The 15,693-nt window shown below is 35.7% G+C and overlaps 1 protein-coding gene across 1 annotated transcript in view; it reads right to left on the reverse strand.

Moving 5' to 3' along the window:
- The window catches only part of LOC113231743 (aminopeptidase N), a 24,551-nt gene extending 9,869 nt beyond the window's left edge, over nucleotides 1-14,682 (reverse strand). Inside the window, exons 1-6 of the mRNA XM_026466242.1 lie at nucleotides 14,596-14,682; nucleotides 14,217-14,290; nucleotides 4,370-4,629; nucleotides 3,508-3,699; nucleotides 2,511-2,666; nucleotides 2,229-2,371 (exon numbers count right to left, since the gene is read on the reverse strand). Of these exons, the coding sequence (XP_026322027.1) occupies nucleotides 2,229-2,371; nucleotides 2,511-2,666; nucleotides 3,508-3,699; nucleotides 4,370-4,629; nucleotides 14,217-14,285 (820 nt within the window). The 5' untranslated portion in view covers nucleotides 14,286-14,290; nucleotides 14,596-14,682. The remainder of the gene's footprint in view (nucleotides 1-2,228; nucleotides 2,372-2,510; nucleotides 2,667-3,507; nucleotides 3,700-4,369; nucleotides 4,630-14,216; nucleotides 14,291-14,595) is intronic.
- Nucleotides 14,683-15,693: the final 1,011 nt, after the last annotated feature.

Raw genomic sequence — 15,693 nt, forward strand, 5'->3', positions numbered from 1 at the left:
TACCCTTTAAAACCGGAGCACAGTAATGCTGACATTATTGCTTGGCGGCAGAAATAGGTAAGGTGGCAGTACTTCCTTGGAGGAACTCTTTCATAACGAGCTCTACTGGTACGAAGTACGCTACAGCTCCTCAATGTTATGACGTGTATTTTAAGTAATGGAAAGCTCGATATGTTACTCACAATAATATTTTGAACATTTTATATACAGCTGTGTGATAATTAAAAAAAAAAGGGCGCACTATAAGTTTCCGGAACTGCCCACTTACATAAACAATATTTAAAAAATAATTACAACATTTGAAAATGGAACTTTTTGGCCATAGAATACAGTTTGTTTCATCTGACTGTCACTTGTGTCTACATTGTGCCGTCATTTTAGAAATTAGTTGTCTACATCACCATGGATTTAACTCGTGAAAATTTTCGTAGTATGACGACTTTAAGTGTAAGTCAACATCTCAGCGGAGTTTCGCTCGGCTTCAAACTACTTTTGGCGATAAAGCACCGTGCAAGATGACTATTTATAGCTGGTTTATAGAATTCAAACGCGGTCGTGTGAGTCACAGTGACGAATTTCGTGATGCTCGCCCGTCCACTACAGGGAACAACAAAAACATCGATGTTTATTTTTTTTTTTTTTTTTATGACATTAAGTAACGGGACGAACAAGTCGTGTGCCTGATGGTAAGCTACACGCCTGCCCATAACAGTGTTGTGTGCCGTATGATCAAAACAGACAGGCATGTGACTTACCATGAGATTCGGGCATCTTTAGGCATAGGCATGAATCAAATACAATCAATACTACACAAACATTTGGGTATGAAAAAGCTGTGCTCTCGGTGGATCCCACACAATTTGACGAGGCTCAAATAACTGATCATTTGATGCAATGCCATGCTTACCAGGTTCAACGAAGGGGCGTCAAATTTGGTGTGGAATATAGGAACTGGTCACGAAACATGGATTTATAGTTACGATCCCAAAACAAAGCAGCAATCGAGCGTTTGTTGTTCTTTTTTTAATAAAACTGGGACGTGGCTACTGTTGCTTTAAAGAATCGTTGTACCGTGAATAGTGATTGGTACACGACCATTTGTTTGTCGGAAGTTATTAACAAACTCCGTAAAAAGAACCGTAAAAACCGTATCATCTTGCACCACGATAATGCCAGTTATCACACGACCAGATAGACAAATGAATTTTTGAAGGTGAACAACGTAGACCTTATGAGCCATCCCGCGTACAGTCCCGACCTGGCACCTTGTGATTTTTATTTATTTCCAAAAATTAAGAACCAGTTACGCGGTCAACGATTTTCATCCTCTGAAGAGGCTGTCGAAGAGCATGAAAAATATGTTTCAGAGATTGTCACGTAGCATAAATGTTTTCAGAATTGGTTCATTCGTATGAAAAAGTGCATTAACGCTAACGGAGAATATTTTGAGAAACAATCAATTCATATCTGACCATTTATAGTATTTTTTTCTTTTTCATTCCGGAAACTTATAGTGCGCCCCACGTATGTGTTTCGGCTTGAGATCCCTATTCTCAAAAAGCAAAAGAAACGTCGCCTAAAGAAATCATTTTCTTACAGAAGAGTATTAATTAATCGTAATTAAATACAAAATATATCTCTTTTGCACATGACAACCAACATAGTATTGTCTAAAAAATAGCGTTATATTATTATATTTTATCTCAAATTTTCGCATTGTATGTAAAAAAAGGAGGAGGTTCTCAATCCGAGTGCATGTTTTATTTTGTATGTAGGTATGTTACGCTATAACTCGGCGTTTGTGATTTTGATGAATATGTTTTTGTTGGAAAGAGGGTACGTCAGTAGTAGTCCCATTTAAATTTGAAGAAAATATTCCACGTCTAAGGGTGGGGCAAACTAGGGAATGAATCCAGTTTCGCGCACTTTCCTGTAACCGATTTCAATAAAACTTGGCAAATAGATGTTATTCCACGAACTTTTGGGGTCTATTTATTTAGTACTTTGTACTGAGATTATTAAAGTGACAGGACAACACTGTCAGTTTGAAATTAAATCGTGCACAAATGACATACTGACATACATAAAGCAATATTAATATAAAATTAATATTGTAAGCAACAATAATTAATACAACGCAATTTTTGAGACAATACTATATTAGTTTTAATATGCGATTTGCACAACATGTAGACTCATTTTAATCAATCGATGTTTTTAATTGTTACCTATAGAACTGTCCTCTTTTTCGTTCTGTAATTGCTTAGAATCAGCCAGTTGGTTCAGCTCAGCGATTACCAAACCAAGAGTGAAAGTTGACATTGGTGGGGTCATCTCAAAATGATCCCACACTGCGTTAGGTTCACCGGTACTGTATAAAAAGGACAAGTGTAGTCAAAATTGTTATATAATACATTACTTTCTGCGTTTTGAATTGCACACCTCTTATCTCTGTTAGATAAGCTAAATAAACTTAAAAATTATTTTATATATCTTCAAACGACACTTACATCTCCTCAGTTCTAGCAACTGGGACGTTACTTAGGGCAATCATGTTCCTTGGACGTACCACGCTTAGCTGAAACGGCGTCTTATAACCCGGTTCATCGAAACAGGGGAACATACGACGAGCATTGTTTGGACGAAGCTGAGTTGCGGCGACAATCCTGACAACAAAGTTTTATACGTATTCTAATATGGAATTATACAGTTTTTGATATTGTAATTACTTACTAATGTGTCGTACACGTCTAGTAGTAGAAACCAGGTTGGCAAGGTCCCCGTGCATACCTGCCTTACGCTCGAACAAATAATCGAAAGTTAAGAACAGTCCGTGTATTTTCAGAAGGAACATTTGCATAATTTTCGGCCACATTTGTCACGTACCTACTTACGCAAATTGCTAGATAAAATTATATGGGCAACTTACTTGAGCGCGTGATTAATTACTGGTCTTTCTCGCCATTTCGCTCTTTTTCATAGCCAATAAAACATAAAACTATAATGTTAAATTACATGCTAGTATAGAGTCCAAACGATGGCAGTTCGAGTACATTAGCAACATTCTAATTCCGCCATCGTTTTGTAGAAAAATATTTGTTTTATAAACTACGAATTTAGTGCGTGTTTGCTTTTTACAACAAGACTACTTCTGATTGCATAAAACAAATTTTCACGTTAACCTAAATTCGTAATTGTGCCCTATTTTTTCACCAACGTAATAAATATTGAAAATTACCTAGCCGGCTTAATTAAAAGGGCGAAATTGGCTAAATTGGCTCTCAATCTTGCTAAACTCTAAATAACCTAAATAGTCTGATTAAAATCTTGTGAAAATACTGAGAGTGTATAAAGTGATTTTAAAATAAACTTCCTTACTTAAAGGCGGGTATAATAAAAGAAGGTATAAAAAACAAGACCTTTAACTTGAAATAACAGTAACAAAACATGAAAGCGATTCAAAAATAAAATTCTATTTTACAGCCCTTTTGTCACACTCCGACCTACCTCTCAGTTTCTTGTTCCATATATGTAGTCTTAAAGAATGCTTCGGTGTTCTCAGTTTCCATGGTGCCATTAAATCCGAACACCAAATGTCCCTCTGATCCTTTGGGTATTGACTTTTCAAGACGTAAAGTTACGATTGGTTTCTTAATATCCATTGATACCCTCTTTACTGAGACCTTTTGTATTTCCTTCCTAAAATAAAAATTAAAGTTACTTGAGATCAGGTGATTACAACGGCTCCTGTTGTTAATATTGAAATAGTGTTGTAAAAGTCTATCGAGTATCCGAATAGACTCGAGTTCGATATTAGTGGTCGAGTCTATTGTGCGCTCGAGTTTGTTTATGTAACGTGTCGCGCTCAAGTCTGGTAAGTACCTAGTGAGCGGTGTTGTAGTGGGTAGTGTGTAACTTGTGAAATATTTGTAAACCTACAAGTCCTACTATAGACTTTGTTGAGTAAAAGTCGCTTCGAATCGTGTTTTCGAACTCAACTTAGATTTACCACTCGAGTCCGTGCTTTGATGACTTTCGTTCGACTCGACTCTGGACTCGTAAGTGTTTTTGGCCACCGAACCGTGCTAAATTGAATCGAGTTTATACACATAAACCCCGAACTCAAGTTTTTACAACACTAAAATGAATTGCGATATGTACTTATATTCCCTTTCAACGAAAACGTAAATATTTCAATGGTGTAGACAAGGTCTACTCAAACAGATAAAGCAGGTGCTCTTAACGAGGCATTTTCCAATTAAGTAATTTAATAATTGACATCGAACGTTTATTTAAATACAGTGATTACAACTCTAACCAAACTTCACTCCAATCACTATGTAGAAGGATCTGTTACAATCATACTTACGTATTGGGGAATGTCGCTTTCACTTCAGTATTCGTGATCTCAATCTCGTGAGCGCAGTGTACGCTGATTTCATCAGTATCCTCAAGCCATGTCACATTAATGCTAACATGACCCTTAAAGAGTCCATCTTCAAGGTAGGGTTCCAATTCGAGTCGGTATCCGGTCGGCTTTACCGATTTCTCGAGTCGCGTCTCCATGGCCAATCCATGGGCATTGTTAAGGTCTATGCTACGGGTCTTGATAATGTGAAAAGCTGAGACCTGAACACAAAAAAAATATAGAATGTTGTGGATTTGACTGTACTGCAGAATAGTTTAACTATTTTGCCATTCGATTAACAAAGATTAAAGTTAATTTAAAAAATTATCAGTGTAACAAACCTATTTTATACCATATACCTAACTTTGTTTGTAACAATAGTGCCAAAGTTTAACGCTAGATGGCATTGACATCGAAAATGCTATTTCTGAATCGTGGTGGTTAAAGTTATCCCTCTAATGTTGACTACTTTGCACAATTTCGTTTATGCGGAGAAAAAAGAGTATACTAAGAGCTCAGTAATGCAATCGAGGAGTTTATCCCTTCTTGGGAACTGCTGCCCGCGCCTTCTGATATCGACGTACGCTCAAATAGAGTGAAAATCATCGTCTTGAAACGGTTTCCAGTGGTCGAGTCAATTCTTGAGAACAAATACCCACCCTTCCTTCCTTCATACAGTGTGAAATTATAATTAACGGAAATAAACAGTTTTCTTCCAACAACTTGGAGTTTTAACTTGTCTGGAGCTGCTTAACGTCATCCTACGTCACGTCGAGAACCCTCCTCTTATACATCAGTTAAATAAATAAAAGTTTTCACAAACTTAGCAAACGGTAACCGAATCTCGTGGTTTAATGCAAATTTAAACAATATAGCTACAGTTGCGCAACTATTTAATGCTTAAGGTATTCTAAATATTATTATTCAAGTTCACAAAATGAATCACGGATTACGTCATACATCTATGACTGGTCATAAAAGCTTATCGTACACCTCCCTCCGTATGTTTTTAATTAGTTGAAATTTTGTTCCTTTTTACTATTATGCTTAACTCATGTCTATACACATTATTACCTATATACAATGCATACATATCATAAAATAAAACTAAGTTTATGACAGACGTCTACCATTTTAGTGCTTTCAGTAATAAGTCACTACATTTTCCTGTTATTACATTTTCTCCAACAGTCATCAAACCATACGCCTACTTAAAAGTTTTAACAGTTTTCGTCAAAACATTCGTAAAAATGTTATTCTACGCTTTTTATTTCGAAATTGGTAATAAATGGTTTAAACGGTTACTAAATGTCGTAACAATGAATATGGTAAATTTGCTTTGGAACTGCTTTTAACATTTATTGAAAGGAAAAAAGTATAATTATAACTATATTTACAATTTCAACAAAAAAAATGTTTTCAAAATAATATTTATTTAATCAAAATCTCTGCTGTCTTGTTGAAAACTCATTTATTTCTTTTGCGATACAATAGTGGAGTGCGGAAATCTACAAAGTCTTGGAAGTGATTCAACAGCTTAACTAAATTGTTTCCCTTGTAGACGTTTAACTAAATTGTGGTCGGTCTCAATATGGTCAATGAATTCATTTTCAGCTTCACGTAAATTAATTGTTTTAAATTGCATAAAAAATGGTAATCAATATGGTTTAAGAAAAGTGAATATAGAGGGTACCGAAGAGTTTCAATCTTGCAACTCTTTTAAGGTGGAGATAGCTTGTTCGGCAGTATAGGTACGATCTGACTTTATCTTGTAGAAGTAGCGGTAATGAGCGACCAAAAAACAGCTGTTACTCCGTTAGTTTTGCTATTATCCTCCACATTCATAGCTGTCCTGGTTATATTACATTTAAAGCAGCTAAGGTAGATTACTCTACGACACTTTTCTGTAGGGCTTTTGCTTTTAAGGATACTGCCTATTGCCAGAGCCCAACCACATCGTTGACCTTTCGCAATTATCAGAAATAATCACAAGCAATGTTACGGTCTAAAACTCCTTCGTCCCTAATCGATTCATTGCAGTGCAAACTTCAATGCGCATCATTCGTTGTGGTACGGACAACTCGTATGGTTACCGTTTTCTAGTTTTTTTATATTATTTGGATTTGGCGCAAATGTGTCAGTATTATGAGTAGTTCCATCAAATCATGCTACTAATTCCTCCACAGTTTACTTTAATAAATCAGCTTCAACATTAGCTCGCACCTTGTCGTTATTCACCTTATGATCAGGTCATTTGAAAAAGTTTTCAGATTGAATCTTGTACTAAAAAAATGTTATTTCAATTCAAAGTGGCCAGAACTTACGAAAGTATAATTTATACTACAACCACTAATATTAATCTCTGTTTTAATATAAGTAACGAATCAGAAAACACGTGTCATCAGGAAAACCTTATTTGCAAACACCCGAGGGAAATCTAAAAATCTATCAGGTGCGAGATCGAGTACACCAGTATCTTATTTATTATTTGAAATATCCGAGAAGTTGACAAAAATCTCTAAATATCATCGCGGCAATAAAAAAAGCTTAAGAAGCCAGTATAATAAGTTAAATAAAAGCAATTGTTTAAACTGTATGAAAAAATACATGATTATCTAGTATGTTCAAAAACTGTAAATGCAATTAAGTATGTATATGTTAATTTGATTCAATAGCGAAAAGTTATTTCATGTCGGGGCAACCTTACATGAAATGTAGGCACGATCTCAATGTCGTTGGCTGTTCTTGTTCAATACAATATTCTTTCAACTGTGAAGCCTCGCCTTTGAAGCAGACTGTTTGCTCTCTCGTCTGAACTTAATTTGTAATGTTTGTTTAATGATTCTCCTTGATTATAATTACTATATAGGAATCATTGATTTGAGATGGTCTTTTCCATTAAATTACACTAAAACCGTTGAAAAATATATTGTTATAACCGACTTCAAAAAAAGGAGGAGGTTCTCAATTCGACTGTATGTTTCTTTTGTATGTAAGTAATGCTATAACACCGGTATTTGTGAACCGATTTTGATGATTCTTTTTTGTTTCAAAGAGGGTACCTCCATAGTGGTCTCTTTTAATTTTGAAGAAAATCATCCACCTCTAAGGGTGGCTGTTCATGCAAGAAGATTCATTTTTAAAAAAAACGCCTAAGTTTTATTATAAGGAGCAATTATTTTAATGGTTGATTTTGCTATTGTCCAATTCAAGGCGTTTTTCTCTCGATATACTTTGAGTAGTGAGAACCGATTTTTATTATCCCCTGTGTCAAACCGATTCCGGTAACCGATTTCAACAAAACTTGGCAAATAGATGTAATTCCACGTACTTTTGAGGTTGGTTTTTTTAGTACTCTGTACTGAGATTATTATTTTTGCATGTTACGCGATTAATCTGACATTTGAACCGATTTCAATGATTATTTTTTGTTGAAAATTGAGGTACCTCCAATATTAGTCCGATTCAAATTTGAAGAAAATATTCCACCTCTAAAGGTGGCAAATTAAGGGATAGGTCCGTTTTATTGGATTTGACTCAATTCCGATAACCGACTTCAATAAAACATGGCAAATATGTGTAATTCCAAAAACTTTCTTTTATTATACAAAAGATATAAATATTTGATAATACAAATATTGACACATAATGAAACCACATTGCTAATACCGGTGCCCAAACTAGGTAATGGCATGCATTTATGGAAATATGTGTCACAAAACATTTGTTGTGTTGCACGTGACGCACACGGTGTTTAAAAATGGTGTTAACCAACAGAGGCTGTTATGCTCTATACATTGCAGATTATTACATGTAGAATACATAGCGATCGCGGTCATGTGGTACACGTGACGTCACTGCAGCTGCTGTTCCGGCAAATTCATGAATACTCACCATTTTACTCATCGCTAATAACACGAGTTTACGCATTTTGAACAAATTTCTGCAGTTCCGATTTTATTTTATACAAAATAGTTCTAACGGATTCTTCATTTTTCTATTCGAAACACGAAGTTTAAAATATAACTACTAATATTCGACCGATATTTTAATAGGTATAGTATTTTGATGGAGTTATTTGGATTAATATATAATAAATAAATATCCGTTTAAATATTGTCGATAATGTACTTGAAAAGTACGACATCTATCTATATTGGGGAAATTTTCAGGTTATTTTTCTCTAATTTCGGTGGCAAAAAAAAAACATTATTCCTATATTGTACAATATTATCATGATATATTGTAGAGTATTATTTAATGTAGTAACCTGAAATATTATTTAATATTTCACGATAATTTACTTGAATACTTAAATTGAAATTAAAATTGCCACCGAAATTAAGTAGAGAAATCTAACCTGAAAATTACCCGTTGTCCAAATTCGCAAACCTACTAATTTCAACTACACTAAACTGAATATCTATTGATTTTATATGTAATTCAGCGCTAGTACCATGTGCTATTAATGTTGTGGTTGGGCTTGTGAGTTTACGCTTCAATTGGGACCACTTAAACGAAGTAGCAAATACAGTCAGCTTATTACCGTTAATCATTGAATATGAATACCGTAGAACGCTACGGTATGGGCAACGGCCCATTCTAGCCAATAATACCTAATTAACACTCATGATCATATGAACACGTGTAAATAAGACTTTGAAAATTTGTATTGTTTATTTATTATAAACATTGCACTGCATTATATCGTACTGTGGGGAACTCAACATGAACACAACTGAGTTGAATAGGGTTTTTATCCTTCAAAAACGTGCACTAAGAACTATAGTAGGTAAAAAAAGTCAATCCAGGAATGGAAATCATTTCAAGAAATCATATAATGACGACATACTCACAACACATATATGATATTAGAGTTTATGCGCGTCAACGCTTATGAACTTACGTCTTGAACACATATGAGCGACGTACAAGTGGAGGCCGAGGGTTGCGAAACGCGGGAAAACTAAAATCCGTTGCCCACCGTACCGAAATCGCAACGAAAATTCCGCAAGTAATAGGTCCCCGATTCTACGAACATCTAACCACAAACCTGAAAGGTTTTACAAACGACAAAACGTTTAGTACCCGACAAAACTCATTTTATTGGATAATGATTTCTAAAATCGATAAGTTTCTTTTGAAACAACTGTAATTTTATTTTTCTTGATTTAGACAAACAGTAGTTATACTACTTTATTTTATAGGCAATGAAACTATTTTTCCGGATTTAAATCGCGTATATTTGTTTTTTCAAACAAACCAACGTTTCTGACCCTTTACAGATCCCATGGTCACGGTTGACTGATTTGGACTTTTGTTTCAAAAAACAAATGTAAGTATGCGATTTAAATCCGGAAAAATAGTTTCATTTACTATGTGTAACAATCGCGAAAACCAATATACTTAATTTTATATTCATTATTATTGTTTGCGTTAGTGACGATCATAGCTATTATCCCTTGACATTGTATTTTTAATTGTGACATTGGTAATATGAAATAAATGATTCTATTCTATTCGTAGAAATAAAATGTCAATATCAGGATACTAACATATGAGGAAGCAGTAGAGTTTTAGCAGCAGTAGGCTCCTTCTGAAAGTATTCATCCAGGAAAGTACTGCTACCTTACCTATTTCCGCCGCCAAGCAGTAATGCGAGTATTACTACACTACGGTACGGGAAGGGTAAGGGTGCTGGTGAAATTACAGGTACCTACATAGTCTTGTCCAGGGCGCAGTGGCAGTGTGCCCCTCAGATCTTTGGGATTTAAATCTCTGAGTGGTGCAGCAACTACTATGGCCAGGCGTGTCGCTTACCACCAAGTGCACAACTTGTTGGTCGCGTCACTTAGTATTCATAAAAAAGCCAGTCGTTACTGCCTGATTTAGTTCTTGGAGCTAAAAAATACTAACATATAGTTAGTTTGTTCACTTATCCTACGATTTTTAGGACTTTACGGTAGTAGTATCAATATATTCCAGGGCATATTCCCGTCTAAATTGAAATGTCATCAATACTAAATAACGACGCACCATTTTCGGTGATGTCGAGCATTCATACTACCGTCCTCGAGATAGAGTTTCTTGAAAGCAGAAAGTGGAATATTATTTATATCACTCTCGGGAGCTCGATGCGGCCTCCAGAGCAAATAACTTTGACTAGACGTAATGGCTCAGCTACGCTGGCGCCCAATCTTTATGGACTACGAACTCTTACCTCTATCTGACGAACAGCATAAAATTATTATTCCAAGGTGCTTCCATGAAATGACGTACCTCATACATATGAGTGTATTTCGAAATATACATTATTTTAATATCAAGTTTCTATCTTATTTCGATGGTTAACTACGCAAAATCAAAGGACCATGTGCTTTACTACTTACAATTAGATATGATTTGTTTTGTTCTCTCCTGATGGAAAGTGACGATGAGGTCGACGATCAAGCATGCACACCTAAATAATGCCTATTCACTCTCGCCTTGAAAAGCCCCAAGTTATAACGTTCAGGGAATAAGACATTCCAGGCAGGCAGGAAATTCCATTAGTAGCCGTTCGCTATATAAATGTGGAAGCAAAACGCTACTTGCTATATATCCTGTAAAATAACGATTAGCAGGCAACCTTACGGCGGTGTTCAAGGCTCTGCAGTTTCGCCTCTACTAATTCCGATTCATCTATAAGTCTTGTTCCTCACGCTCTTGTTTATCACGCTTGTCTATTGAATCCAAGGTGGCCAATAGGTATTTAGCAGAGCCATCCCATAAGTGGCAGCAGTACTCCGTACACGACTGGACTTGTGGTTGGTACAGCTGAAGCAACTGTCCCAGTGTGAAGTAACGCCTCACCTAGGAAAGGATGTTGCCAAGCTTCCTGGCTGCATTTTTGACCATTGGTTCAATGTATCTGCCGAAGTTCAGATTAGACAACAGGTCCATTCCAAGTAGGTGAAGACGGTCGGCTATCGGTATGAATGTATCCCGAAAAATCCGAGTCAGGTTAAAAGGAACTCCGTTTTGTGAAGAATAGACACGCCTGCGTTTTGATAGCATTAAATTTGACAAGATTGGTATCGCCCCAATCGGAGACTGCCTTAAGTGTCAAAATCAAACGACTAACCATGGACTCTCGACAAGACTGGATTTCCTCTACACTGACCCTTGCATTGGACAAGTACCTGTGCGCAACTGTGCTGTCATCAGCATACGCAAAGGCTCCTGGAATTAACATATCATTGACATGCAGCAGAAAGAGGGTTACGGACAATACACAACCCTGAAGAACTCTCCATAGTCCGTAGTTCGGTAGAGTAGACTTCTAAGACCACACGAATCGAATATTCACTCAAGAAATCCAAAATTAAATTGCAAAGATCAGTGCGAAGCCCATAAGAGGGAAGTTTGCTTAAAATATATAGATATGAATATAATATTTTAAGTGTAAAGTCCGAACCTACCATCTATATAAATATCATATATCATATCTGATTTAATGTCAATTCTAGCATTTAATTAAACTTCAACAAGTTTAAGAAAATTGAGAGCGTACCACACAAAGTTTGATATTAACATAAGTAACTCAAATACATTCAGTAGCCAAGAAGGTCATGGTTTGACGTTTACACAGGTGCGACAATTGGTAATTTTCAAATAAAATAAAGCAACAAACTTGCTAAGTTTTCCAAAAACAAAACATTTTATATAGGTTTTAAAAAAGTATGACTCTGCGAAAAATACCTAATTATTTATATACAAAAGTTATATCATATAACTTTTGTATATAATATTTACGACTTTGTATGTACTTACAGCAACTACTAAATGCCTAACTTATCCGCTTAGTCTAGTAAAACTATAATAGTATCGCTAAATTTGACAGTCTCTAAGTTATTCTGCCAACGACAACACGACTTTCTAAACTCCATTCAAATCAAGTTTAAAAATTATTTTTTAAACTTGATTTATTAATTATCAATAATTTTGTTTTTGCTCGTTTGCAAAGGTAATCACCACGTTTTTATTTTATGATTCCAAGTGACGGGACGATCAAGTCGTGCGTCTGGTGTTAAGCTACACGTCTATCCATAGCAGTTGCAGTGCCACTCAGAGCTTTAAATCGCAAATATCTGAGGGACTCTGCCACTGCGCGTGTTACCTTGAGATTTAAGTTGACAAGTCTCATGTATGTACCTGTAATTTCACCAAAACCCGTACCCTTCAAAACTCACATTATTGCTTTGCGGCAGAAATACGTAAGGTGGCAGTACCTGCTGCTCTGGACAAACTCTTTCACAAGGAACTCTACTGCTAAATGATGTTGATCAATATATTATAATCGACAATTTAAGCCTATTAGATGAAAATTATCCCTTAAAATATTTATAAATAAATATATACAAAGAAAGTAAACAGAAAGATATTATAAGAAAGTTCACACATACAAACCGAAAACTGACCGTGATATTGACAATATTAAAACGTAACGACCAAATCGAGGCCGCAAATGTGGTCACATTTCGCAGATTGCTTGCTATATCCAACGTAATGTGCTGCCTACGATCGAATGCATATTGCATCGGAAACCGCCCGCATTTCAACTTCGACACAAATTTTGGGGTGACTGGTGAATTTGGGGAAAATTAGCAATAGTTCAGGTATGTATTCACCGTGCACACATGTATCTGCTATAAAATTATCCACAAACACTCAACCTCAGTCCTTGAATATTTATGGACAAAAACAAAAACTCAATTGAAAAATCCAATTTCAATGCAAATTTACCTAACAACATAGACTATTCAAGCTTTGTATGTAGTGTTTCATTTGCTATGCCGAACAGTGAGCAAATTTAAATTTTTCATTCTCGAAACCTGTCTATAGCGTTTACAACTCTATAACGGTCTATTCTTTCAGCTCAATTTTTTTAACAGGGGAGTAAGTCTATTGATAATATGTGACAAAATAAATTTATTTTGTATACATAAATAGTATACAAATAACGGTAACCCGGTAAGAGCCTCAAAATAGCTCCAAGATTGGTCACATCTATCACGAGCTGTAATCGCAGGATGTAAGCTTTACACGACAAGTTATTCGAGGACCCCAGACTGGAATACATACGTATCCTCCATAATATATTATACGAAGTTTAGAGGGGGTAAAATATCTATAGAGGTTTGTATTGCCTCAACTATTGCAAAACCCTATAAGATTAATATATAAGGAAATACCTAGTAATTTATACAGTTTTTGTACAAACTGGAAAGTTTCAAGGACCGGTGATCTAATTTTGTAATTATGTTGATAGGCATCTTGTACTCAGTTGTGTAACGTGGGGAAAATATTTAACATAAAATATATTACATTTTTTACATATTGCAATGCAGTTTTCCTATTCAAAATCTAGTAGCAATCAATCGCCAAAACAATCTCCATACCTAGGTAGGGTTAAATATTTCCCGGCCACGGGTAGCGGTAACGATTTTGAACGATTTGTTATATCTCTGTGTAAACTTGTGTTTATAATAATTTTGTGATTTTGGCGCAGGCGGCAGTCCTTTTAGTGTAAACAACGCGTCGACGCTGCGCCACTTTCGTCAGACGAATTCGTTTGCCGAAGAGGCGGCTGTCGAAGCGGTGTAAACAGCGCATCGACTGTGCCGCCGTCGACAAGGCAAGGTAGTCTGTCTCAGGCGACAGTCGACCCTACATTAACACATCATATGGTTGACCTTTGGTGACTCGTAACGTTCAAAATCCGTTAGAGCCAACTTGAAACCAATAGATACATCATAAATATAGGTACCTTATCTGGTGGTAGAGAGTGCGCAGCAGCGACCCACAGAACGGAGAGAATACAGCATAAACGCAACATTGTACCTGAGATGATAGAAAAGCCATCATGATGTAAATGTACTCATTTATTACCTGAATCTAACTAAGTTGGAGAATAAATTTCTTATACATTATACATACAATGATTCTGGCTCTGCTTACTTGTTATATTTAAGGGTAATATCAAAACTAGTTCAGCACATAAATATAAAAAAATATTCAACAGCTCTCCATTATGTTTAAATTCATTCTCTTCAGCGTAACCACGATTAGAAAATGTCAAAAGATGCTTCTGGGTGTTTCAAAATAATTTTAATAAAAATATAATAAGCAAAATCAGGTATACTCACGTGAGGATCAGTTGGTCGGTGTTGGGCCACTGAGCACTCCCGCTCAATTGCCCGCAGGATGTAGCTCATTTGCAGGATTGAGCCTGACTGCTAATGCTATTTACCAATCTGTGTACAGGAATTTAGTCACACATCTATTGTAACAACCATGTCACTGTAAAGATCTTAGGCATAAGGACCATATTTTATTAAATAAGTGGATTGACGTCAATTCGCAAATTATATTCTAGTATGTGCTGTCGTAAACAAACAAGAAATCTTAAGCAGATTCAGTATTTTTGTTAGAGGTTACTACCTCTTGGGCGCACCACACATTGAGTAGTCGCAAATTGGAAATGAGATGTGATTTGTTTAGCCGTAATTGCCATTACGGAATTATTTCGCACTTTCGGTAAAATAACGCCACATCTGCGAAATAACAAGTTTTCAGAAGAAACATTTAACCTCTTAACACCCAGTTAACTGCAGTTGGAAAAGCGATGAATGTTCCATTGATATTTCAAGTTATTAGTTAGTTATTTTACTAAATTGATTACAAAGAAATATGCCTTCAAAAAAGTATTTTTCTAGATACTCTATGGTCGTATAGAATATATAACGCTAAATTTTAATTATAGTGTTTACCGGGTTTACGTAATCGTATAAATAATAATATTGGGTCTGAATCACTTCACATATTATATACACTTTAATGTTAAAGATTGTATACGGGAGGTAAAAGATTCCATAAACGAAATCAGTCGATAACTTTTTTGCTTAAATAGGAGTTATAAAATTTCACATAAAAAAGATAAAGTCAAAGTATTATAAATACTTTCTTGCTTTCATGTATTACAAAGTGCTCCAGTATCAACACGACCCTGTTAGGCCGCCGCCGCAATTCGTAAATATGATAAAAATTGTAAAATTAGAAGAACATACTATAAATCGAGTTCTTAGGTTTTCGCGATTGTTACACATAGGAAATGAAACTATTTTTCCGGATTTAAATCGCGTATATTTCAAACAAACCGACTTTTCGGGCCCTTTACAGGTCCCATGGTCACGGTTGACTCACTCACTCACTCTGACTCACTCAGTCAACCGTGACCATGAGAC

Source organism: Hyposmocoma kahamanoa, unplaced genomic scaffold (genome assembly GCF_003589595.1).
Source record: "Hyposmocoma kahamanoa isolate Upper Pololo Valley unplaced genomic scaffold, ASM358959v1 66, whole genome shotgun sequence".
Classification (NCBI taxonomy): Eukaryota; Metazoa; Arthropoda; class Insecta; order Lepidoptera; family Cosmopterigidae; genus Hyposmocoma; species Hyposmocoma kahamanoa.